This window comes from Fonsecaea monophora (genome assembly GCF_001642475.1).
Source record: "Fonsecaea monophora strain CBS 269.37 chromosome Unknown Scaff129, whole genome shotgun sequence".
Lineage (NCBI taxonomy): Eukaryota > Fungi > Ascomycota > Eurotiomycetes > Chaetothyriales > Herpotrichiellaceae > Fonsecaea > Fonsecaea monophora.
Window position 1 is genome coordinate 24,871 of NW_019174060.1, and position 25,624 is coordinate 50,494.

The 25,624-nt window shown below is 53.0% G+C and overlaps 10 protein-coding genes across 10 annotated transcripts; 4 read left to right on the plus strand and 6 right to left on the minus strand.

Moving 5' to 3' along the window:
• Nucleotides 1–103: 103 nt before the first annotated feature.
• Nucleotides 104–553, minus strand: AYO21_10715 (hypothetical protein; the record flags this gene model as incomplete). Its single annotated transcript, XM_022660624.1, has 1 exon — nt 104–553. One exon carries the CDS (start codon nt 551–553, stop codon nt 104–106), a length of 450 nt encoding a protein of 149 aa, XP_022507052.1.
• Nucleotides 554–663: 110 nt separating this feature from the next.
• Nucleotides 664–4,361, plus strand: AYO21_10716 (hypothetical protein; the record flags this gene model as incomplete). Its single annotated transcript, XM_022660625.1, has 3 exons — nt 664–830; nt 883–983; nt 1,039–4,361. The coding sequence occupies 3 exons, from the start codon at nt 664–666 to the stop codon at nt 4,359–4,361; spliced, it is 3,591 nt and encodes a 1,196-aa protein (XP_022507053.1).
• Nucleotides 4,362–4,939: 578 nt separating this feature from the next.
• Nucleotides 4,940–8,767, minus strand: AYO21_10717 (hypothetical protein; the record flags this gene model as incomplete). Its single annotated transcript, XM_022660626.1, has 3 exons — nt 4,940–6,880; nt 7,424–8,483; nt 8,532–8,767. 3 exons carry the CDS (start codon nt 8,765–8,767, stop codon nt 4,940–4,942), a joined length of 3,237 nt encoding a protein of 1,078 aa, XP_022507054.1.
• A 608-nt stretch (nt 8,768–9,375) lies between these two features.
• On the plus strand, nt 9,376–10,989 carry AYO21_10718 (hypothetical protein; the record flags this gene model as incomplete). The annotated part of the gene is made up of 2 exons (XM_022660627.1): nt 9,376–9,564; nt 9,670–10,989. The coding sequence occupies 2 exons, from the start codon at nt 9,376–9,378 to the stop codon at nt 10,987–10,989; spliced, it is 1,509 nt and encodes a 502-aa protein (XP_022507055.1).
• A 276-nt stretch (nt 10,990–11,265) lies between these two features.
• Nucleotides 11,266–11,993, minus strand: AYO21_10719 (hypothetical protein; the record flags this gene model as incomplete). Its single annotated transcript, XM_022660628.1, has 3 exons — nt 11,266–11,418; nt 11,511–11,585; nt 11,913–11,993. 3 exons carry the CDS (start codon nt 11,991–11,993, stop codon nt 11,266–11,268), a joined length of 309 nt encoding a protein of 102 aa, XP_022507056.1.
• A 1,177-nt stretch (nt 11,994–13,170) lies between these two features.
• Nucleotides 13,171–14,159, minus strand: AYO21_10720 (hypothetical protein; the record flags this gene model as incomplete). The annotated part of the gene is made up of 3 exons (XM_022660629.1): nt 13,171–13,404; nt 13,464–14,007; nt 14,083–14,159. The coding sequence occupies 3 exons, from the start codon at nt 14,157–14,159 to the stop codon at nt 13,171–13,173; spliced, it is 855 nt and encodes a 284-aa protein (XP_022507057.1).
• Nucleotides 14,160–14,975: 816 nt separating this feature from the next.
• AYO21_10721 (acyl-CoA desaturase) lies at nt 14,976–16,418 on the minus strand (the record flags this gene model as incomplete). Its single annotated transcript, XM_022660630.1, has 1 exon — nt 14,976–16,418. One exon carries the CDS (start codon nt 16,416–16,418, stop codon nt 14,976–14,978), a length of 1,443 nt encoding a protein of 480 aa, XP_022507058.1.
• A 1,415-nt stretch (nt 16,419–17,833) lies between these two features.
• Nucleotides 17,834–18,355, minus strand: AYO21_10722 (hypothetical protein; the record flags this gene model as incomplete). The annotated part of the gene is made up of 1 exon (XM_022660631.1): nt 17,834–18,355. One exon carries the CDS (start codon nt 18,353–18,355, stop codon nt 17,834–17,836), a length of 522 nt encoding a protein of 173 aa, XP_022507059.1.
• A 506-nt stretch (nt 18,356–18,861) lies between these two features.
• AYO21_10723 (hypothetical protein) lies at nt 18,862–20,112 on the plus strand (the record flags this gene model as incomplete). The annotated part of the gene is made up of 2 exons (XM_022660632.1): nt 18,862–19,034; nt 19,104–20,112. The coding sequence occupies 2 exons, from the start codon at nt 18,862–18,864 to the stop codon at nt 20,110–20,112; spliced, it is 1,182 nt and encodes a 393-aa protein (XP_022507060.1).
• A 3,928-nt stretch (nt 20,113–24,040) lies between these two features.
• Nucleotides 24,041–25,564, plus strand: AYO21_10724 (hypothetical protein; the record flags this gene model as incomplete). Its single annotated transcript, XM_022660633.1, has 1 exon — nt 24,041–25,564. One exon carries the CDS (start codon nt 24,041–24,043, stop codon nt 25,562–25,564), a length of 1,524 nt encoding a protein of 507 aa, XP_022507061.1.
• Nucleotides 25,565–25,624: the final 60 nt, after the last annotated feature.

Consider the following 25,624-nt stretch of genomic DNA (forward strand, 5'->3'; position numbering starts at 1 on the left):
CCTGTTTCTCAGGCACAGCACCTGAGTGCATTCTGGCAGAACTTATTGGTCTAGAGGGTATCTCAGATGCAAATAAACACACGAATTCTGCACAAACACGCAGTTATTTCTGCTCCGCCCAAGCTGGAGTCTGTGCTTGTTTCCCTTCCACCATATCTTGAGTACTGAGTAGTCCACCAGGCAGCAAATACACTGGCCTTGGATTCCCTTCTTGTTTCTCAAATTGACTGTCATCGAGATTGTATCCTAGTACTAACTTGCACCGAATGCATCTCAAGAGGGTTCTCTTCTCGAATCCGTCTTCTCTGCGGATCATGACTGGTCTTCGCTCTGGCGCCACGTTGAGAAGCACCGAAGTCGCGGGTTTGGATTCTAGCATCTCAAGGCTCTCCACTCGAGTAATGTCGACAGGCGGAGCTAGGATCAGAGCGCCATCTTGAACAGGCTCATTGCGACGAGGAAGGGAATTCAGGTCATGCGCGGTTGCGAGAACGAGGGTCGTGCATAGGCAGTGGTAGGTGCGAATAGGCGACAACGGCGATCTGTCGGCCATTGATCTCAAACTGGGGTTGAAGGCTGTAGGCGAGAGAGGAATATGTCCTTGACAGGGCGCGTCGTGAACGAAAGTGCTTGATGAGAGCTCCACGCGTAAGTCTTTCGTTCATGCCCCCCCGCAAAAAAAATCCCAGTGGATTGTTCCAGGCGCCATCTGCGCCGCGAGATCATCACTTTTCGCTTAAACCCTCTGGTGCCTCTGGAGACCTTAGCGACGTCACCATTTACCGCCCTGGGAAAGTCGCGCAAATCGCACCGGATGCTGCCTGCATCCTGTATGTTGGTGTCGGTGTTATCGTCTTTGGCCTCTTACCTTGTATGATCTAGAGCTGAGGCTCTGTGCTCTTCCAGGGTAGAATCCAATGCCACCATTCCTCCCGAGAAAGAGGCGATCCACGTCGCCACCGGCTCCCTCTCGAGAGACTCCTGTGAAGAAAGCACGCCTCGCAGATGTATTGGACGCCCAATCGAGAAATTTTCCAGGGCTACAACGGACCGAGACGTTTTCTCTCGGGAGTGACGACTCCGAATCCTCTCTCAGTGACGTAGACAGCGAGCAGTTCGAAGACGTCCCATCGAACCTCAGGCAGCCGTCGGCTTCGACTCATCATGATGAAAAGGAAGAGGACGAGGACGAAGATATAGAATGGGAAGACGCTGCAGGCTACGATCATGAGAAGGAGTTACCGGCCTATAAACCGCAGTCGGACGGTCCTATCGAGATAACTTTGCGCAGAGCGGACAATGAAGCCGACAACTGGATTGCGCAAGCGGCAAAAAAGCGCAAAGGTCCCTCGAAGCGCGAAAAGCAGGTCCGGGTTTGTACCCATCAACTACACGTGCAATTCCTACTATGGCACAACTCGATTCGGAACAGCTGGGTCTCAGACAGGGAGGTTCAACAGATCCTCGTCCAACAGCTGCCTCCTCCGATCAAGAAGGAGGTCGAGAAGTGGAAGAGAGCCAGTGGGTTGATATCTGTAGAGACAGAGGGAATTGGAGATTCTACAAAGGGTAGGGGCAAGAGACATGACAAACAGAGGGCTGGTGACCCGCGTGATGAAAGAGATTGGGGCAGACCAAGCAAACGTGTCGAGCAGGGCAAACCCGACATGAGCAATGGCGATCCACTAATCTCCCTTATGAAAGTCCTGGCTGCATATTGGAAGAAGAGGTTTGCCGTTACTGCTCCTGGTTTACGGAAGCGTGGCTACGGTACCCGGCAGAGCTTGAAGCAGACTATCCAATCTCAGCGCAACGACGAGCACAATCCTGAGGTACATGGAGAGCGAATCAGAAATATCCAGGAATTCCGTCAGCTCGCGAGGAAGTCTGAGGGCTCGAGGGACGTCGGCGCTCAACTGTTTACCGCACTGCTGAGAGGCTTAGGTATCGAGGCCAGGTTGGTAGCGAGTCTACAGCCTAGTGGCTTCGGTTGGACCAAGGCAGAACAAGCACTACCCAAAAAGGCCATCGAGGAGGTCGATTCCGATACTTCTCTTAACGATTCAGAGTCTGGAGACGCCAAATCGATATCGGAGATCACAAAGACTCCAGCACGACGGAAAGGCGGGCCTCGCAAACCAGTCAAGGTCGGTTCTGAGCTCGAAGACGACGACTCCTCAGTTGTGGACATCACCCCAACCATGCCCAAGAAACGACCTCAGAAATACGACCGAGACAATCCCTTCCCCACCTACTGGACTGAGGCAATATCTCCTATAACACACAAAATCCTCCCTGTATCTCCACTCGTTCTTACGTCCCCGGTAGCAACTACTCCCGAAACCCTTGCGACCTTCGAGCCCCGCGGCATCAAAGCCGAGAAGACAAAGACAGTGATGGCCTATGTCATTGCGTATTCTTCGGATGGCTCGGCGAAGGATGTGACTGTGCGATATCTGAAGAAAAGAATTTGGCCAGGCAAGACAAAAGGGTTTCGATTCCCTGTGGAGAAGATTCCTGTATACAACAAACACGGCAAGGTCAAGAGATACGAGGACTACGACTGGTTCAAGCGCGTAATGAGTGGCTACGCTCGGCCTGACCCGATGAGAACAGCGGTCGACGACGTGGAAGATGCGACGGATCTTGTCCCTCAGCTCCCTGAGAAGAAGGACGGCGGTGGTCAAGAAGTCGACACTTTGCAGTCACTTAAGGCCTCCGCTGATTATGTGCTCGAACGGTTCCTCCGCCGTGAAGAAGCACTTCGACCCAACGCCAAACCGGTGCGCATCTTCGTTTCAGGAAAGGGCGACAACCAGAAGGAGGAGCCAGTGTTTCGCCGATCCGACGTTGAACGATGTTTGACAGCAGAGTCATGGCATAAAGAGGGCCGTCGTCCTTCAGCCGGGGAGGCTCCTTTGAAGCTAGTTCCGGTGCGGGCTGTCACGTTGACTCGTAAGCGGGAAGCAGAAGAACACGAACGACAAACTGGAGAGAAACAGATGCAGGGCCTGTACAGCTGGGATCAGACTGAATACATCATCCCTCCTCCAATACAAAACGGGGTGATACCGAAGAACGCCTATGGAAACATAGATTGCTTTGTTCCTTCGATGGTGCCCAAAGGCGCCGTTCATATTCCTCTGAGAGGGACTGTGCGGATCTGTAAGAAGCTACAGGTTGACTTTGCTGAGGCAGTCACGGGCTTTGAATTCGGCAACAAGCGCGCAGTGCCCATATGCACCGGAGTGGTCGTCGCGAAGGAGAATGAGCGGGCTGTCAAAGAGGCATGGCACGAATTCAATGAGGAGCAGAGGAAAAAACAGGAGAAGAAGATAGAGTCGATGGTATTGGAGCTATGGAGAAAATTTGTTGTCGGGCTGAGGATCAGGGAGAGAGTGAGGGACACATACGGCGATCAGAATGCGGTTGATGAGCTGGCAGTGGGGAAGAGTCAAGACCAGCCGATCATGTTGGAAACTGACGACGAGGCTCCCATGGCGCATCGAGATTTACCTGAAACTCAGACCGCCGAGGACGACTTCGGTGAGGGAGGCGGGTTTCTTCTCGACTCCGACGAAGAGCAGCTGGTCGAAAGTGACCTCGAAGTGGTCCATCACCAAGACGCGCCGAAATCGCATGTCTCGGCTCACTCCATTTCCAAGGGGAAAGAACGAGCTTCAGACTATCAGTATCCGACCCCGTCTTCTGTCTCGCCGTTGAAACCCGCGCTTCGACGTCGACGACCTGGAAAGTCTATCCTCGATGAACCTGGAGGCAGTGAGCACGAGAGTTCAGGTTTATCAGCGCCTCCCAGCGACGATAGCGGAGACATGGAAGAGTTCGACCACGAATCCGGTATCGAAAGCAGGCTATACGATGTCGGCGATGCTGCTGATGATGATGACGAGGACGACTTGAGGGGCGAAGGAGAAGATGACGACGATAGTGATCACGATGACAAAACTTCGATTGACTCCGATTCGGACGACTATGTGCCCACGAGAGCTACCAAACGCAACTCCTCAGCGCCCAAACCTCGGGCTCAGGGAAATTCCACGGCCGCGTCTCAGCCATCCTCGCGGGGACGAACAAGAACAAGCACCAGGGCTGCCACAACGGTCATATCTAGTCCCACTCCGGACGACGACGGAGATGACAGCAAGTTTGAGTCTGACGCTGCCAACGACACAACAGCACGCCGGTCCAAGTCAAAGGGCGAACGAACCTCGCGGTCCAAGATCAAGCCAGACCTGGCGAAAGAAACCCGCTCGGCAGGTCGGCCTCGCACCCCCACCGCAGGAGGACGACGGTTGAGACGGGACAGCACCAAGGTCACGAGCCCGTACTTCAATGCCTAGCCACCAAACCGGGTATCTACTGTATATACACGGTAACAGGAAACGTGGGGGACTGGCTGCTAGAACCCGAACAGATCAGCTGAGTGGCCAAGACCGGAATACACGCACGGAGACGACAAGGAACGAAGACTTCTCTATTATTATGATAAAAGTGTGGGATGTATATGAATAGCTTGGACCCTTGGGGATTGTAGAATCTCCTGGGTGCAGGCTGTAGATATGAGGTACATTGACGTACATAGATGTACGAGTATGATGAGCCCAGTGAGACGACCTTGATAGTAATCTCCAGAGTCCTTGCTGTCTTCTCCTCATTCCGCTGGCGTGGACATACAGAAGTCGTTGTAATGGATACATCATTATCACCATTCGTCATGGCTTGTGGCCGCATCTGTGTTCCTCTCTCTCTTGACAACATCGTCCGTCACAGAGGTTGTGTCTCCCACCGAAGGAGGATAATCAATCTCATTACTGTCCAAGGGACGGTTGTCGTGATGGTGTTGTTAGGGGTGGGACACGGGAAAGAGACTGCAAAACGGGTTTCAGAGAGATGGAGAGAGAGAGAGAGAGACGACAGCTCAGGTGAAATTCCTGGGCCATCGTCTACCCCAGCGGTCGGGCTGCTCGTACACGCCCTGCGGACTCCATGGCATGTCGCCGTCCTTGTAAGGCGTAAGGGGGAGGTCGTACGGGATGCGCAGGCCGACCAGTGTTTCGGGACCAGGCGATGCTTCGGCGATGTCGTTCGAGGTGTGTGGAGGGTGTTGAGGTGTATCTCCTCCGAACACGGGAATCATCTTTATCTTTCGGGCATCACTGGTCTCTTCTCCCACTGCACCGTGCTCGTCCGTCTCACTGGCGCCTTCGGCGTCAAAGTTCTCGGCAAACAGCTCTGGCCAGACAAGCACGCCGATCTCGTAGCTCTGCACGACAATCTCCTTATCTTTCACGCGGAGAGTGCCCCAGGCCTGCTGGCTTAGATTCGCGCTCGTCAACAACGCCCACTTCACCTCCGGTCTTGGTTTCGTCGTCATCGGCTTGCTGGCAAAGCACACATATGTCTTGATGTGTGGTGCCGCCTCGTCTCTTCCCGCTCTTGCGTCTTTGATTGAGCCTCTGGTCCATTGACACAATGATCTTCGAAGGCCAGTGATTTGTTTCAAGTGAGCAGCGGATTGTGCCTTTGTGTGGATGGATCCGCCGGATGCGTACCCGTCGAGCGATGCCGCAACGTTGTGAGGTGTTGGGTAGATGATTGAGATGCGCTCGGGCTCCCATTCACGTGCTGGACTGGTTGAGGTAAATTGCAGGGCAGAGTAGAGCACTGGGAAGAACTGATTTAGCCAGCTCTGTGGGAGGGTGGCGATTGAGGAAATCTGGCAAACAACATGCGGTGACTCTGTGCCTGTCTGCTTGTTGGATGGTATAGTCTTCCCTTGTGTTGGGAGAATCGATCTCAACGCTCGCAACAGACTTGGGTAGCCCCAGAGCTTCAAATCCCAGGCGACCTCGTTCTTCTGCGCGGTTGAGGACTCCTTCATTCGTGACGGAACGGAAGCAACAAGGGCACCTCTGACGGTTCTAAAATCGAATTGAGCCAGTTGTTCCCGCAGGTCCTTTGTTTTTGATGCGTATGCGGTGAGATAGGCGAGCAAATCATGCTTAAATCTCGTCCCAGTTCCTATCTTGCCCGGTTTGTCTACCTGCTTGCCTTCTAGAAGTGGTAGCATAGGAGACAGCCATGCCGCCTGGGTCATGTTGGTCCAGTCCTTCTCCAAAATATTGGCTGTGTGGATAACAACCTGCGCAAGGTCATCGTGGGTAAAGAGAATGAACATCTTGCTATGGTGAGTTCCGAACTGGTCAGGCAAATAAGCAGTCGCGGCTTCAACATTGGTCCATCTCCGACACGCATCGTCGATGAGGATCTTGTTTGGAGAGTCATTCTTCCACGAGCCATGAAGAATCTTTACTTTGACACTGGGGCGAATATCGGGGTCGAAATGGGTCATCAGCCAGTCGACATCGAAGCAGTAGTTGAAGATCCATGCTTCCTTGATCAGTGGATTCCCGAGGATGTCATGTAGTGAGACAGTATCAGCGTTCTTGGAAGGCGGAAGGTCACGTATGGTCGTGAGTCTGAAAGGGGAGGGAACGAGCTTCGCTGTAGAGGTTTGGCTGGATTCAATGTTGGTGTATTGACTGTCTGAATCTGCGTGGACTCGCTTGGGTGATTGAATCTGAGGTAGCGGAGGACGAGGAGGATCGTCCTTTTTTGGGCTCTCGCTCGTCTGGGTCTGCGGCTGCGGCGTCGTTGTTCCCGATCTCGAGATGCCTGGAGGTGAGATTGACCTTGAGATTGAACTGAGGAACGCGGCTCTCTTCACCCGGATGGATGCTGGGTCCGCGACATTGCTGTCTGGAGGCGATCTCTGCGAGGCCGATGGAATGTGACTTGGGTTGGAGTCGAGCTTGACTCGTTTTGAAGGTCTTCCGGCCATCAGAGGGAAACCTGACAGCTGTCGTGTGAAGTTGTGAGCAGGTTGAAATCCTGAGCGAGTTGCGGCGAAGATGGATGAAAGAGTCGAGCGAGAAGTGAATCGGAAGATCCCGAAGGTGACGCACGACACCGACATTTACCAAAGACCTGCCCGATCACCCCATACAACGACTCGGTAGCCTTACAAACTCATCTGGGGATCCTATTACCCGTGTAAGGCAATTTGCAGTTAACTAGAAGACGCATTAGGACACGCTTGGAAGGCTGGAAGGCTGCAGTGGGTGACCTGGGATTCGGATCATCTTCGGCACATACTACACGAGGAATACAAGGCATATCAGATAAAGGTTGATTCGTCTATATCACAGGGGTATCAATCAAGGTCTATACGCTATTTCACGCCATATGTCTACTACACCGCAGACCCCAGCCCCCGATTATCAATGCCGAATATTATCAACGCCATCGTGTGCCGCACAAACAGCCCTAAGAGGCCACAGCACGTCTGCATGACCAGCAACTCCCTTGTGAGCTGTTCTTCTCTCATAGGACCCCTCCATACCAGCCACAAATTGATAATGGTCAGATTCGATGTGCTAGAGATGCGGTTCGTCTTGGAATCCACCGTCACTTGAATTAGGTGTAACTTCTCGAGGAAGAAGAATACCGCCGTGAGAAGCTTGCTGGGAGGCCTCTCCGGTGGCCATGGTGTCACACTGGGCTCGAGGAGGCCTGTTCTTGCGTTAAACTTGGGTAGCCGATGTCGAGGACACGGAATCAGGTGGAATAGCTGTGGAGTACTGTAGAGGAAGTTGGCAATCTGTGGAATCAGAAGCAGAAGGAGTGTCTTGCTGAAATGCGCCATGATCGCCACCACCGCAAATGTCATGCCTGCGACATAGCAATATGTGTCCCCAACGAAGACTCTAGCTGGGTATCGGTTGTGGATGTAAAGGGCTGTCGACACGGCCAAGAATGGCAATAAGATATACAGCGTCATGAGATGTCCATCGGTGGCAGGATGTGGGCGCGTTGCATAGGCGTGGTTCAAGACCGGATTCCCAGGGAAAGGGACCAGATAGAGTGCTGAATTGAGCACCAAGAGTCCCGCAATCACCAGTGACTGTCCAACTTCAATCCCATTGACCCCTGCGAGGATGTTGATGGAGTTTGGGGCAAATATTGACAGTGCTGACATGTACAGGTAATAGAAGAATGACAGGTCGATGAGACGAGCTTGATTAGGCATGTAAGGGACAAGGAAATTGGGAACCACCACCGAAGTGACGCCAAAGTCGACATAGTAAACAATCAGCAGGGGTAGTGATGCTACCGCGGGGATGAAGAACTTGTGTCTCCAGCGAAGGTCGAGGAGGTCGTCGCATATACCAAGTATGGTCGTGGCTTGGAGCGTGTTCAGTGCCGATTGATACGAGGACAGTTTCGAGTGAGGAAATCGGTGCAAAAAGCGTCCAGTCTCGACCTCAGTGACTGTGAGAACGACATCCCGGTTTCCTCCACCGGACGTAGCAGCGACGATGTCCTTGTAGAAGGCGAAAGGAATGAAGGCCATCAGAGCCAGTATGTAGACCGCCGCAGCCACTGCCCCCATGGCCTCAGGACTATGCAGATTAGCGTCCGCACCCTATTCAGCATTGAAAACTGCTCACATCTCTTTAGGCATGATCTTGCTCATGTCTCTCCCTTTCAGGCCAGCCTTGACAAAAGCCGGGCCGGACCATCGCACAAAAGCATAAGTCATAGAGAAAGCCAGGGTCGAGAACGCGAGGGATGCCACAAGAGGGGCTCCATCTCCCTGGAAGGTGTTGGCAATCACAGCCAGAGAAGCTCCGGTGGCCACAAACAGCGACCATTTCTCTGAAGGGCTGAGTGCGGAAGAAGCCATGATGTTCTTGATGTAAGATGCGACTTTTGTGTTACCTCGACCGCACAGAGATGGGAGCCATGGTAATGCTTCACCCAGACGAGACTGCGCGCCGGTGAATGTACCAACAACAGCCTTTTTGTCGAACAATGGTAGGATGCTGTGAGATATCAAGTTGGCGACCTGACAATCTGTCCTTTGGTCAATCCCAGCTTGTAGTCTTCGGAATAATGATAATCCGACGGAGCCAGCCTCGCAGATATTCAGCCAATCAGGGGCTGCTTGAAACCAACCAACCAAACCTCGAAAGCTACTATTGACATCCACGAAAATGCCTCTCTATTTCTTGCTCTCTGTATCCAATATTGTCAGTTGTGGGTTATACCGAGCTCCGAGACACCTCTAAGAATCTATCTACCGGAAATGAAAGCTATTAGCATGCAATGTCTCAGCACGGCCTAACCTGACACATCCTTGTCCATCAATCGACCTCAGGAATGAAGTATTTACTTCCCCCAAGCCACTTATGACCACGACTTCCCCTGCCGAATCTGCTCTCTGCTTGATCACTCAGACGTTCAATTGAGCAGCTTCCGGGTCGCTACTAATAGCGCCGTCTGCTCTCCACAATGGGTAAAAGCTCGGCGTTCGATCCGGGCCATCACGATCGCGTCACAGTGGTGCACACCAACTTCAACGGCACCCTCATCCTGACGGCGTCGATAGACCACCGGATCAAGGTCTGGGAGCGAGATCCGAAGACGGGTGAGAGAAAGTTGCTGGACACCTTCACGGCACATGACTCCGATGTGAGAGATGTGAGTTTTAAAGAAATCCTTTTGGCTTCCCGATCCCATCTATTTTCCTTTCCTCTTTTTATGCGTACTCCCTGCTAACCAGACAACGCAATATGTACCAAAAAGGCCAAGTTCCTACACCCAACGCTAGGCACACACCTAGGCAGCATAGGCAACGATCTCAAATTCCACCTCTGGAGTGAAGACGCTTCGCAAGCTCCTCGAGGAGGCCATCGGTTTAGGCGCGTCGCGACAATCCCATCGACGCCGCGCGTGCCATTTGTGAGCATGGACGTCAAGACGCTGGCAACGGACCACGTGTCGACGTTCCTGGCCCTGATTGACCGACAGGGCCTGCTGAGCATCTACGAGCCGAGCACACCGGACGATCTGCGAGAGTGGACGCTACTGGACTGCTTCAACGTGTGCGCGACGGGTACAAGCGCCACGCCCGGCCGCGGCGAAGAGACCAGCTTCAAAGTGCGCTTCGACCCGAACCCGACGCCGCTGGCTTACATCAACTCGGTCAGCGACGACCGCGACCAATTGGGCATCGTGGTCTGCGCGCTCAACGAGGTCAAGATCTATCGCAGCGTCGTGCCCTCGCACACCGGTACCAGCGCGGACGTGAGCATGGGTGGCATAGGCATGGGCATCAGCGGTGGCACGGGCATCTCGGGTGGCAGCAACGCCAGCCACCGACTGATGTTCTACGAGGCCATCAGACTGCCCACGCATCCAACGCTGGTGCGGGACGTGGCATGGGCGCCGTTCAGCGTGCGTGGCACCGACCGCATCGCGACGGCGTGCAAAGACGGCGCCGTACGCATCTTTGAACTCGGTGTCGCTGACGGCCCTGGCGCTGCGGCCAGAGACGGCGATGACAGTCGGCAACAGCGCAACAATGGCCCTCCAGGCCGCAACAACGGCGCAGACCCGCAACACTCTACACCAACGCCAACAACACGTAGCATGAGTATGCAACAACAGTCACAACAGCAACATCAATCGAGTCTGACGACCCAAATCGCCGGCCGACACGGGACCACCGTGACGCACCACACGTCCCCTTCGTCCTCCGGGACATCGGCGCCGCAACACTCGGCGAACCCCGCCCGGACGGCCTACACGTTTCCTTACATGACCACCCTCTCGTCTGCTACCACGCTCGCCCAGGCGCACACGGACGCCTGGTCCGTCATGTTCGACTCGCAGGGCCAGGTGCTCATGAGCACCGGCGGCGACGGGGTGACCAAGGTGTGGAGGAAGAGTGTGCTGGGTGGGCAGTGGATGATGTTTGCGGGACAGGAGATTACGGGTGATGATAATGATGATGACGACGACGAGGATGAAGATGATGATGACGATGACGATGAAGCGGACGAAGAACACAGGGAAGACGGCAATAGAGTGAATGGGAAGAAACAGGGGACAGAGACGGCGTAGGATGACCACAGTGTGTATGTGTGTGGTTATGGCGAGGACATCCCTCCTGTGCTACTTTGGGCCTGGTTCTCAAGAGGTCCACGACTTTCGTCGATCGAAAAATCCACAACGCGGCAAACCGTCAGCGTTGCTACTACAACCATAAAGAGGCAAGTTGTGTTGTGTTGGTGTGTCTGAGAAAGATGTATTGGTCAAAAGTCAAGAACAACCGTTCAGCCGTGGGCACTACCAAGTCTGTCCGCTTCCATGGCCTGCCTGCTGCCCAAGGAGACCTCTTTAATTCCCGCCGACGGCCTCGGGCGCCTTGTGCGGATCAAAGCCGTACTTGAGCTTGAGACTGTCGACGAGCTTGATGTAGCGCTCCTCAGCGGCCTCGGCGGTGGTACCGGCATCGACCTCCTTCTGCCAGGCCTTGTGCTTCGCTTTGCCCTGTTCACAAGAGACAAAGAATCGGGTTAGTGGCATGGACTTTTTTTGGGATGGAAATATACAAAGTGATATATAGGATTGGGGTCTGGTACCTTCAGGTCGAACATTCCTGGAGCGGGAGCCTTGGAGATATCCTCGCCATTGGCGACCTTGAAGAGGGCGTAAAGCTAGATATTACGGAGAGATTAGTTAGAATTTGTTAATGCTTAGGTCTTGCTTAGGAAGAAAAAAATCATAGGGCCGTCCAGGAACAGAAATGTGGGATGTTCAGAAGCTTTGTGACACAGGGTTGGCGGGACAGAGCTGCTAGGAGAAGATGCCTCCACGTAGAGCATCCAGCATTTTGCAATCATTTGCAATGGTCTCACCAACTCGATCGTAGTGGGGGCTCGTGTCTCCTTTCCTCCCGTTTCCTTTTTTCAGGGGCCCCCTCCCTTACATTCCTCTCCACCGAAAGTTGCCAGCAAGAAAAGACATGTCAGATAGGAACTCACCTCCAATAACTCGTCATTGCTGGGCTTGGCCTTGAGCAGACGACTGTCGTCGGCGGCCTTTTGAAACGCTGCGGAAGGCATCTTTTCAACGACCCGGAGATTGTATTTTGTTTACTTTTTTCCTTTTCCGAACTAAAAGGCAGGCCCTGGCTGCACTCGCAAAACTGAGAGGAAGAGAAATCTCTGAGAGGGAGGCTTGGATGGAGTTAACGGACGGTGTGGAGGGGTGCCTGCGTTGCGTGCTCAGCGTTAGCACCGACTGACCCTAGTCACAAGAACATGTATAACAGAGACGGCTGAAGGGTGAACTGGCTGCTAGGCAAGATCTAGAGCCGGATGGACGGCGAATGTCTGTGAGAGGGAATGTCCTCGATCCATCAAGGACTGGAGGTTGAGACACCACCTCTAGTGTCACCGCCTACCGTGGTGGTGGTAATGACGCATTGGTCGCTTGGAGGGGTAATAGAGACAGTAACTGACCTCTGGTGTTTCTTGGTTGGCAGGATACTGTATCAAGATTCTGCTCAAGGTACAACGCAAGCAATGCAGAGCAGATGTCACAAGGATGTAAAACACCGCAGGCGGAGGAAACGTCAACAGATGGTAATTATTTGGTGGTTGATCCCCCCAACCAAAAAACGACGTCAGAGTCCAGAGGACCCATTTCTTTGCGCTTTTGGTGGGGGACGAATATCCTCCGAGTGGCGCTGACCGAGGGCTGTTTCTTTACCAAGTCACGCAAGTACAAGTACGAGGTACCTCGTTGTTGAACCAGCCACACAGCTACAGGAGGTAGTGTTTGTGAACAACAAGTCACTATTTTCATTGCTGGTGGCAAAGGCTGTTGCTGTTGCCATTGCTGTTATTCATCCACCATTAGGATCACTATCCAGCAGAGCATTGTCCAGCAATCATTAACTCATCCAGCTCTTTTTTGGTTTCCGAGGCTGATCGTGAGTGTAGATCAAAGTGCTGCACCAAAGCCACTCCATCTGAAAAGAGATCCAGTAAAAAGCACATGTAGTCGCATTCCCATCCATCGTGCTCCATACGCCGTTGCGTGCTTGTGATGATCCGTAGCCCCCGCTTTCAATATGCTCACTCCTCAGTCTATGACAAGTGCCATATCACACCAACAAGAGTGGATCATTGATCGTGCTTCATGTTGCACATGAGCACCAATGAAACGTATGTCGTTTACACCAACGAGGTTATCCAAGAGGACGACCACCGCGAGATCTCCTCTGAGGCACAGCGACTACCAATCAGCGGCCCAACCGTTCTTCTCCAGAAACTCTGCACAGGCATTCTTCAACGCGACATTGGGTATCAGGTTGTCCGGCTTGAGAGGCTGCCTTGTGAGGGGGTCAGTTCCGACGACCTTGATGTGTTTTAACAAAGACACCCGCTCGTATGAGACGCCAGTAGGTGTTACAACAGGGTCGTGCATCACTTCGAACGTTATGGGGTCAATGAGCCAGTCAGGGACAACCTGTGCACGGCAGCCAGATTAGCAACATAGTCACATAGAGGCAACGTCTGTGCACATACTCTCTCCGCCGAATCTGGTACACCCTTGTCCTCAAAGCCCCGTCTGATATTTGCTCTTCTCACTTCAGCCTCTCTTTGAAGTTCTTCAATCTCCTCCCGACGTCCCGTGTCCCCAATCTCGCCTGCCTTGAACTTTTCTTCCACAGCGTCAAGGTCTCGTTGTAATTGTGCGTCCAGCAGGTCTTCAACCAATGCCAACGTCTCATTCATCTCTCGCAAACGCGCCGTCTCTTTAGCCTGCCATTGTGCTTGCTTCGCTTTCAAAATGAAATTGCTGATCAACTCTGCAGAGCTGTCGTGTGTCTCTAGACAAATGGCATATGCTGTTTTGGCCTCCTCCAGCGCTTCGGTGACATGACGTTGCGCCAGGAGGGCTTGCGCCAGATAATAATGAGATTTCATGGCGGCATTCTTGTGTTTGACACCGTATAATTCTATCGCCTTGCGCGCGTCGGTTTCAGCGCCGGGCCAGTCTTGGAGACGGATGCGGGTGAGGGCTCGGTTAGCAAAGACTTTGGGGTCGGAGCGGGAGTGTTCAGCGATCCTGTTTCATTTACAAGGTTAGGACCTTGGATGTTCAAAGACAAACGCAGCGATGAGGGTGGAACGAGAGACGCACGCTTGGGTATAGAGTTGCTCGGCTTCCTTGTACTCGCCGGCTTTGAACTTCTCGTTGCCTAGTTCTCGGAAAGACATGGCGGGCTAATGGTCAAATACTCTAGATTCTAGGAAGATGAAATGTCAATCAAGTATGGAAAAGACAACCTCAATAAAATTGACAGTCAGTTAATCTGGTAAGGGTAAAAGCAGCGCATGCAGCATGTAGTGAAGAGCGACAGCAACCGAGCAAATGCATCTACTTGTACAATCATAAAATGTTAACAGCCGAGACGCATAGCTGTCCAAGAGTGTCCAAATATCCAGAAAACCGATCGTGCGACGCCTGGTCGATGGTCGGATATCGTGGCAAGTCAGCCTTGGGGACAGAAGGTGATGGATGCGTTTGGATACTTTTGGGAGAAGAGACACTGCACAACGCATCACAAGGCGGAGTTCGGACGAATTTAGATGCGTAAGTTGCGGGTACAGGCACGGGATGCGGAGAAGCACACCTGCACCTTCCCGCCCAGACTACCTCTTGCCTAGGCGTGCCCTCATCCTCACAGCTGCACCAGTTGCCCAGCCACAGCCTCTCAACCAACCAGGGAACGATATAGACTTCAAACCATAATATAATCACAGTGAATTGCTTTCATTGAATTTCATACTGCCATGACATGTCATGGGTATTTGGAGTGGTCTTGTGAGAAAGCTTCCGAAGGCTCAATTTCCTCAATCACTCCTTGGAATCGACAGTGTATTCCATATCCACAGTCGCCCCCAACCCATTTGCCCTGTCTCCGTTTTCCTGGAACGCCCAACTCAACTGTACATATCGCTGCTGAAGGTAAAAATGGTTTCCATGATCTAATTCATCAATCCGCTGTCATTTCCATTCGACATACGCTGCATTCAAGCGGCTCCTGCGGTAGGAGTGTTCTGGAGCACTTTGGTTGGTTGGTACCCAGCTCGAATGATCCTTTCGCCAGAGGAATCACGGCTGACTTCACCCTTGGCCTCCAATTGAGACCGCCGCCAGATATCAACCTCACCTCCGCCACGGATGACACCAACTCTCATTGTCGAAAGCAAGTTGTGAGCTGCGTTGCTGTGCATATACACACCACCATTGAACATGGCAGTGGCATCTTTGCCAATGCCGGAGTTGATCATAGCCTTGCCACCCGGATGGTCCTTGATGAAATCCGTTACATCGTGAACAATTCCGGCGACAGCAATCAGACCACGGCCGTTCTTGCATTGATCAACGTACTCATCCCATTCCATAACAGGAAGTTGATCGAGAGGAACACCCCAATCGAGCCTGGCACGTTTCTGATCAAGCTTCTTTTGTTGTTGCTGAAGGCGACCCTTTTCGATTTCGTTGCTGCGGAATTGTTTCAGGTCGTACGCAAGACCGAGCTGTTTGCAGGTCCAGATGAACCACTTGGTGGGATCATATTGGTGCCACTCGATCGCATTGCGGTAATCGGAGGGGAACTCGTGGTGGAAGTTGTGGTAGCCTTCACCTAGAGTAACCAAAGCCGTGATGACGTGGTCACGCGGGGAGTTGCGGTCGTCAAAAGGTTGGTCTCCCAGCCAGTGGGCCAAAGAGTTGACGCAGAAGGTGGCTTGCTGAACGAAGAAGATTCGGAGAATGCCAGCATAGATGAAACCACCCCACCAATCACCCCATCCCAGGCCAGCAACAATAGTAGGCAGGATCAGACCCATGAAGATCACGACCTTGAGATAGTTCTTATGTTGCCAGACGACAATCGGGTCTTCGTTCAGATCCGAGATATCGGTACGTCCAATTCTCTTGGGGTTTTGCTTCATGACCATCCAGCCAATGTGAGAATACAGCAGACCCTTGCGGACAGAGTATGGGTCCTTGTCCGTGTCCGTGTACCTGTGGTGTGCTCGGTGGTCACGCGACCACCATCTGATCGAACCCTCGACAGCACCACCACCAACAGCGGCGAGGAAGAATCTCAGAGGCAGAGTGGCGGAATAAGAGGTATGAGCCCATAATCTGTGATATCCAGCTGTGATACCCAACCCAGTGGCAAAGTAATATAGCACTGCCCAGACAGCGGTCTTGAGCTGAAGGGGCACCCAGAAGGCCTGGATGCAGCCCCAGAGTGGAATGCCAACGATGAGGGTAACGTTGAGCCAGTTGACGTGTTTGTACCAATTCGACCGTGTCATGGGCATCTCGGTGATGTGAACTTTCTTGGGGTCATACTTGGTGCTTCGATTGGGTTCGGAGGGCTTAGCCATCGGCGATGGCTGAGACGACTGAAACTCAGGCTTGACAGCCAGGTCACCAGCGGTGGGTTGAGATGAAGGCATTGCTGAAGCAGTCGAGGTTCAACTGATGCCAGAGGTACAGAGGACTGAGGATGGAATGAGGGAATGAAGGGGGGGAAGATCAGGAAGGACTTGGGACCGAAGGCTATATTTATGAGAATGGGTGAGGATAATCCGAAAGGGTGATGGTGTGTTTGAGTTTCCTCAGATATGTTGAGAGGCGATTGTGGGGAAGTCGGTGGAATGGGTCAGAGGCACAGGCAATAAGATCGGAGGCAATACTTCGAGGGTAAGACGATCATGCTCAGCGGATACTCAGACACCAGAGCATTTGCACAACAGACGAATCGTGGACTAAGTGAGGTCGGCGAGAACCTGGAAATCGGCCAGTCCCTTCGGACAGAAATTTTCCTGGTCTCATGAGGCGGTCTTGATGGGTTCCAAGGTTGGCTGACGATTCCCAAAAGGCTGGAGTTGGGAAGCGGCAACGCAGCGCAGCTTCCCGGTTGCGAAAAAGATGCTGCAGGGTTTTGTGATTTTTGTTGGGGAAGAGCAACGTCACTAGTCTCGGCCGGCAGCCTCCTCCGACTGAGATATTATTGGTGGATCGCCTTCGGTGCCTTGCGCTAGAAGCCCGCTAGAAGCCCAGATCCTTGACGCTAGGAGAATTTTGACTGGGTTTCCCCAACATAACACTGTGGTCTGCATTTTCCGGTCGGACAGACTTGGTAAGAATAGCTACAAAGTGAACGGAGCACCAGGAACAGAGGCAACGAGAGCGGTTGCACAGAGACAACCGGTCAGACACTGACTTTCAGCCTCGTTGACGCCCAGAATGCTGCTTTCTGTACGAGTTATAGCAGGAGGCGCGACCATTCCTCAAATGAGCGACCTCGGCCCAACCGAATTTTAGACTGGAGGCTGAAGGAGCAGGTCAGATCTCGGGTCTGTTGCTCCGAGGCACCAGGGGTGCCGCCAGGGGCCAACAGGAGACCAGGGACACTTCTTTGGGAACGGTTGGGGTCTCGCTCTTCGTTTCGGCCCCCGTATTTCGTATTGCTTTTCCACCCCCAGGCTTCTCTCCTCTTATGCGACCACTATTCCCGGGACAGAATGAGTGATATATCATTGGCTTGTTCTCAACGACAGGGTGTTCTTGGATGCTGACTCTATCATATGATTTCTGGAGGCGATCATGTCCTTGTTGCGAGCATGTGAGCTGCTCGACATGTCAAACCGTTGGGAAGGAGGCCTTCTCCCGCAGATGAGAACTCAACAAGAAGAGATTCCAAAATTGACGTGCTGTCACCTGTCATGATCTCATTGTTTTCCGGTGTGAAGACGTAGTCGTTTCACGGAGATTTGGCGTCTAGAAATCAAACATGGATTCAACTAGCCCTTCAGACGAGCAGACAATATGGTGGGTGCCTTCAGCGATGTTCTGTATCACCTATGCATCACCAAGGCACTGCTCTCGGCCCAACATCCAACCCATACGAGCCCTCTTGCCTTATCCCTCCAGCTTGATCCTCAGCCCGCTCCCTGACTTCCTCTCCCATATCGCCTCCGCTATTCTTCCATCTCTTATGTAGCCTGCGGGCTGCAAGCCTGCCCACTCCCCAAACACCCGCTGCAATAACACTTGCTCCAATTGTAGGGGGAGCAGCTATCCAAGCCACCCCGGACACCATGCCGCCAACCGCAGTAGCTCCGACTGCGGCCACCAAGGCTCCAACTGCCATATATTTTGCCCAGCGTACCAGGCGCCAGATGATGAACTGCCCTACATATCGCACTGTGCGGAGCAGTGCGCGCGTTCGAAATCGAGCAGGCTTCTCGGCTGTGTTGGCAGTCGGCGAGATGAGGTAGTTCAGGTTGCGTTTGGCGGAAATCAAGGCAGAGTTGGATTGTTGTTGAACAGCAGTGTCCCCGTCGTCTATAGCTGAGGCGATTGACGCCTTGCCCCGAGAGGGTGCCATGGTCGACTAGGGTCTGATAGTTAGATCCTAAGAAACAAGATGGATGATATAGGCAGACTTGGTGCGCAGGAAAGGTTGGTTGACGGCTTCAGTGGTGAAAAGAGTCTCCCACATGCCTCAAGTCCAAACATTGTTTGGATGATATATTGTGACGTAATTGGCCTATGCACGACACAGCCTCGTCGGTCTCGGGGCTCAAACATTGCTTCTTGTACGTTTCAAACTTGCTTGTAGATCCTGTCCCGTTCCAACATGCTGAGCACCTACCAACGCCGGTATAGAGGTATCTGGACTCATGTTTCGAATCTATGCGACATGCACATACATACCTTGTGAAGGCCATATTGTGTGGAAGTACAGTAAATCGACTTCCCAAAATGAGGCTAGTGGCGTGTCGGATATTGACCGGGAAAACTCCGACCTTCTTACCACGGATATTTTAGTCGACAGCTTATCCTTGCAGTGGGCTGATCTACTTGTAGGGTGCTTGCATCCACCAGCACACAATGTCAAGGGGTGTGCCAAAGAAAGTCTTCGACGCGGTGGTCGTTGGCGCAGGAGGTGCAGGTGTCGCAACGGTTGGCGCGCTCCTCCACTTTAACCAAACCTTTAGGATCGGATGGGTAGATCCAGACTTCTCGGGGGGACGAATATCAAAGAAATATAGGGATGTATCGAGGTGTGTATGAGAGACTCCAAGACCTCCCACTGCTCAAGATTGGCAGATGAACTCTTCTGACGCTTGTAGCAACACCAAAACATCTCTGTTCCGACAGTATGCCGACGCTTTCGAGCCGTTCCGTCAGATTGTGGCTTCGACGCCAAAGCCACACGCTGTGACTGTACTCGAAGCCCTCGATCAGAACCGAGGCTGCCGTCTTCAATATGCAGCGGACATGCTGACAATGTTGACGACTGGCCTGCGCAGACATGCCAACGTCGAGACACACATGGGAACCTTGTCTCGAGGGGATTTCCAAACTTCGTCGGCCTCTTGGTCAATGGATCTCGACCCAACGACCCGCGGGCCAACCCAAAAGATCTTCTCCCGAAACGTCATCATGTGCACAGGCTCATCGCCCACGACGATACCGCTACCTTGTTCGTCGCCGACCATACTCGACCTCGACGTCGTCCTGGACCGACAGGCACTACGAGCCAGTCTGCCAATGACGGGTGCAGGTCCGGTTGTCGGAGTGATAGGCACATCTCACAGCGCCATCGTCGCCATCATGAACCTGTACGAATTGGCAACAAGCACCCACCCGCATCTTCACATCAAGTGGTTCGTCCGCAGCCCCATGACCTACGCCGTCGAGATGGACGGCTGGATCCTGCGCGACAACACCGGCCTGAAAGGCGCCTCGGCAGACTTTGCCCGCGCACACTTGGAAGACGATAAACTGCCAGGGTCGCCGGTGGGGGAGTTCCTCACCAAGGTCGACTGCCCAGACGTCCGGGACGCATCAATGATCCCTCACTTGGACTCGTGCACGCATGTCGTCGAGGCCATCGGCTACACGAGAGACCCGCTGCCCCGGCTCTCCGTCGACGGCACGGCCCTCGAGGGTATCATCAGCTACGATCCAACCAACGGCGCGCTTTTGGACGGCAACGGCCACGTCGTCCCGCACGCGTACGGCGCCGGCATTGCCTTCCCAGAGCGAGTCACCGATCCGGCAGGGAACACCGAAAGCGCCGTCGGCCTGTGGAAATTCATCAAGTATCTGAACCGGGTTGTCCCGACGTGGTGTTAGCGCTTTTCAACTCCGACAGCGTATTCAGAGACAGGCAGAAAATACCACGGGAGGCAGGAGAGGCAGAGCAAGGAAGAGAGATGGAAGAAAACAGCTGAGAGAAGCTATTAAACCCCTGCCCTCGTCGAGGCAAGTCCGATTACCACGACGTTTGCTTTCCCGGAAGTGTTAAGCATCAAGGATAAACCATATTCTCTTCTTCCTCACGCTTGTATTAACCTGCCGACCGCAAGCATGATTTGCAATTTACACCATCTATAGACACAAGAAGCGGCGGCAGTGGCGGCGACGAAATTTGTTCCTGGGAATGCCACAGAATAAACAGGACGGACTGGAGTGATACAACGCTGGATTGGATTGATGGAGTGGCTGAGGCGCCCTTTCGATAGACATCGTCTAAATTTCCGGTGGAAATCCAGGCGTACTTAGTCGCAAAATACATACATACATGATGCTCTAGAAAACGAGGCCCGCAGAATTTCGGAAGCCGTGTCATCACGCTTTGGTCATAAGCTATGGAGGACTTACAAAGGACGGTGAGGGGCTCGCCATACAACCATCTTCTTGTTCGCGCGTAACAGAACATATTGGAACATAGAGATGAAGAGACCAAACTCCAGCCGTAGTAGGTGAGAGTATGCGAAGGAAGACAAAGTGCCGAACGATTGTGAGAGGAACCGATCACAATTGTGCAGGAGAGGATCATCATACGAGGTACTTTGCGGGAGGTACCTGTTGGAAATCCTTTTTAGATCCCAGATGTTATCGCCCTAGAGAGAGATGGTCGAGTTGAGCCAAGCCATATTCAGGCTCAGTTGTGCAGCGTCTAAACTTGGTGACAGATCCTCGTGGCGCAGATCTATATTTCTACTCTCCAAAGTATGGTGATTGGACAGCTCTAAAGCCTAAGAAGGACGCCAACTAAGCATCTTGAGCTTCAGGAATCCAGGAATAGGGGCCCAAGTGGTTCTGATATGTATGTTGTGTGTCGTAGGATTGGAAGGATGTTGGAGTTTGGAAACCAGCAGCTACGGGACCGCCTTACAATGATGTTTAGGAGCAGCGACGAGGCTTTTGGTGGCTGGATGGTAGCCAGATCAGGTCGATATCAAGCCTGTACATACATTTCTGCTCTCGTGAACGGATGCATCAAACACGTACTAAGTGTACAGAGTAGTCCTTTTATAGTTGATCGAAGGATACATTGCCCACTTGAGCTGAGATTCACCAGGAGGGAGGTGCCTGTACCCGTGTAAAACGGGAGGATCCCTGGGCCTGGGGCCATATAATGATGCGAGATCTGCCGCGAGAATCTAGTACATCGTCATCAGGACGGTGATTTCTGAGCTCTGCCAAAAATGGAGGTTCGCTGACGTTGAAGGCCCGTAAGCTTGAAGCTTAGCGACAAAATGAACAGAGATCAAGGCCTGGTACCTGTTGACTGTTGGATTTGGTATCAGCTCTGCCCCAGACTTAGTCGAATGTCAGTTTAGATATCCCCTTTGTGGTAATACAGCAACCTTTGTCGCTTCAGTCCGCCAGCTCTTGGAGTTGCCGAGACGTTCTCCGATCATCACTTTCCTCCACATGCCCTTTGAGTTGTCAATCCAGTGCCTCTTTCAATGTCGATGTACTGTAACACCACTTGTAAAGCTCTCGGCCACAATGGATGGCGATGGCGCGTTTTCAGGAGACAGGGGCGACGGGTGCATTCGCCATGCTGTAGACGATCCATAAGGTCGCTCATACTTTCCATCCCAAATGCATCCCTTTCCACAAGGAGATGGAGGAATCTTCAATGACACGGCCAGACATATGGTTGTTTGCCGCCCGTTCCGATTGACGGAGAGGCGAATCGAGGGACTGCTCTTACAAGGATCAACGAACATCACGGCCTCTCGAGCCGGCAACCATGAATAAGCCCACAAAAAGTTGGAAGATCGTGGATGATCCAGCACGTGCCGAGCCACATTCCCGCCATAAGGAACCTGCCAGCTCGCTCAGAGGAGAATGTCACCTTTGGTTTCCGATTCCCGATCATCCTGATGTGCCAGGTGGGTATCAGACATTGACCGCGTCTCCGGTCAGATAATATCCAGAGAGGCAGAATACTTTGGCGGTATTATGCATTTCGCATTCATTCATGGGTGATTTTTTATGCCAGAACGAGAAACAGCAGGGTGTCGGCTTGGGGATGAGGAGTGGCGTCTCACCCTTCTTCCCGCAAACGTGTGCCTGAGGCCACACAGAGAGGTGAGCATGGGATGCGCCGAAAGAGTGTAGCTGTGAATGATCCGATGACATTGTTGACGACCTTGGCGGGGTAGTCAAAGTACCTGCGTCAGCGCGGGTCTTGTCCTGTAGGTTGTGTCACTGTTGGAGAACAATGGCCAGAGTTCCGTGTGCACTATGTCTGAGGTATTATTTCCTCCGGATTGTGACCGGCTCGAATTTATACTCCTCCTCCTACTCTGCACAAGGCTGCTGGGCCGGTTTGAGACATACCGGACTCGTGCTTCTGGTAGTCTAACGTCAGGGATCTAGGTAGGTGATGATCATCTGGGGTATTATTAGCAACATGGTCACTGAGCAGAGAGATGCGCAGATGAATACGCGGCCAAGCCCAGGTCGATCTGTCGCGTGCCGCTGTTTAAGCCCTTTGAGGAAGGGCAAAGTCTTGTTTTGTGGTGCTCATCGACTTGCAGAATTACGGGATGGTAACAATGGGCGGGCGTGGCGAGTTGAGGATTGAGATGATGGTTGCGAATACGCGTCATGACTTGCCTAGAGGCACCAGTGGGTGATTAGCCCGTGGTCTAGTTCTACCTAGTGAGTGCCCCGGCTTGCGAGGTTGATAGGCGACACGATAGGCACCTTGGGCCCCAAACCGGCATTTGTTAGGTGTTGAGTTGACGAGAACCCGGCCTCGGCAGAACACCTATTCCGGCCCCTCTACTTCGACGTGCTTGTCGCCCCTCGGTCGGTTTCCACCAACCCCTCACGCCAGCTGCGACAAGCTCCACCACCCTCTCCTTCTCCCTTCAGGTCAGCATGGGGAGCTGTGGTTGTGCTTGTCGCAGCCCGTCTCAAGGTCTCCCATCCCCCTGCTTCATACATACTCGTACGAGTGCCATTCGCATCTTCTGACGCCCTGCCTGCCGCCCGACCTTGACACGCAATATTCACGCAGGTAAAAGGGGTTCAATCACAGGACAGGACTGAGAGGCACCCTTGCCTGCGACAGACGGAAATTTTCTTTTCCTCGTCATCAACGCTGGTGGAAATCCAAGGATAACCGCCGGATATCCCCATCACCTCGTATCCAAGCTGGACAGGTTGTGTGCTGTGGTATACGATATCCTAAACCAATCAATCGAGACCACCAACGTCTTGGACCGCCCAAGGTTCTGTGTGGATCACTCCACGTATCCCGGCGTTCCGATCAGCTGCACCTTGGAGGGCTGCCTCGATCGCCGACCAGGACATTAAACAACTTCTGTGACAAGTTCTCAAACACGAAACTGTTGCGGTAGCCAGTCCTTCCAACACAGCCCCAATAGTGCTTCCAAATCATCCCTGTCTCCTTTGCGCTGTGAACCAGCGACTATCCGCCCATCACCCGTTCTCTGCGTTGATCCTTCGTTGACGGATGTAAGCAGCATCGCCCGGCCGCTAACTTCTCTGCCTCTGAATTGCCAACGAAGGGTGTCATGGCACACTGCTCAACTCTGTGCTCGATATAATACACTCCGCGTCCTGTCTGCTCAGTAATAAGCCTTCGTGTCCCGATATCGTGTCCAACCTGGACGCACCTCGCCGAACCAACACCCGTATAATTTGATCAGAAGGTGGGGTTTCTGCGAAGAGCCGGACGAGGGTTATTGCTTTGGAGCACGAAGAGAAGGCGGTAGCACCATATACAACAAACATGGTTGTCGCTCGGGATTTTCAGAGATGGCTGGCCATCTTCGTCACAGCGCTGACCTTCTTGTGCTCAAGAACAGCGGCTCAGACTATTGCACCGTCAAACACCACACACGATCTCCTTCCCTTCTCGTCCTCCCCCAGATTCATCCTGAATGGCACCGAGTTTGCCGATCTGCCTGAGATACAGATGGCACCATTGGGTCCTTATGCGCAAATGTCACATCAAGGCTTTGTGCAAATTCGAGTGCAAGGACATCTGGTCAATATCGATGCCTCCAATGCCAACGACATTGCAGACGTGGATCAGTTTTCCTATATTTCCTGCGATCCAGAAGATTATCCTAACAACTTGGATGCCAGCGAAGTCTTTCGCATTGTGGTGAATTCACCAAGGGCAAACATCGTCATCCTATACAGCGAGACAAGCGACCATTGCATTGCGACAGGCCTAGACGGGCTCCCGACAATCGGAGGAATCTTGACCACCACCGACAGCGCCACTGCATCCAGGTTGGCGAAACTGGACCTGACACAAGAAAGCACCGGCACAGCCACGATCCTCCCAGATCTGACGTCTTACACCAATTCCTCTGCGCCTGGGTTCAACGGGAACGGTGGCATTGGCCAATCCCCAACAACTGCAGTTGCCATGATAATTTTGTATTCGATTACCGGCATTATCACCGCTCTCTTCGTTGTCATTATTGTCACCGGTGCCATCCGGGCCCACAGACATCCTGAAAGGTATGGGCCTCGAAACATCGCGGGCAGAGGGAGACAGAGCCGCGCAAAGGGTATTGCACGTGCCATGCTCGAGACCCTCCCAATTGTCAAGTTCGGTGATCATCAAGACCTTCCCGCTGCCAAACCAACGGAAGGATCAGACATTGAAATGAATGCTGGAAATACCCCCGGGGGCGACGGCCATAATCCGGATTCAAACAACAAAGCCGCGGCTGGAGAGGTTGTCACTTCCGAATCCAGCAGCGACCGAGCGGCAGCAGTGATCGCCACCAACAACCCAGATGGCACCGATGCAGAAGGTCAACTGGGCTGTTCGATCTGTACCGAGGATTTCAAGAAGGGAGAGGAAGTGCGTGTATTGCCCTGTAACCACAAATTCCATCCTGACTGCATTGACCCATGGCTTCTCAATGTCAGCGGAACGTGTCCGCTGTGTCGAATCGATCTGAGACCGCAGAATCAAGAGATTGAAGGAGAGGAACGGAGAGGTTCGACCGCCACAGCGGACCAGGATGGCCAATTCCCACCGCCACTCCCTCCTGCTAGGCCCGCCGACACCAACGGCAGTCCCCAACGAGGGGGACGAAGGGAAACTGTCTCCAACCTTCGACACCTGGCGTCCGGGTCTCGAGACGAGCGCATTGCAGCGCTGAGGCGGTTACGGCAGGAGACTCTGCGATCCAACCGTCCGACAAACGATGAAGAGCGGTCTGGTCTAGCCAGGAGGTTCCGAGAAAGATTCCGAATCCGAACTGAAAGGCGTGATGCCACGACCGAATGAACAGTTACGAATGTTATTTACAGGCTCTGGACGCCAGTATAATGACTCGATGATCGAGAT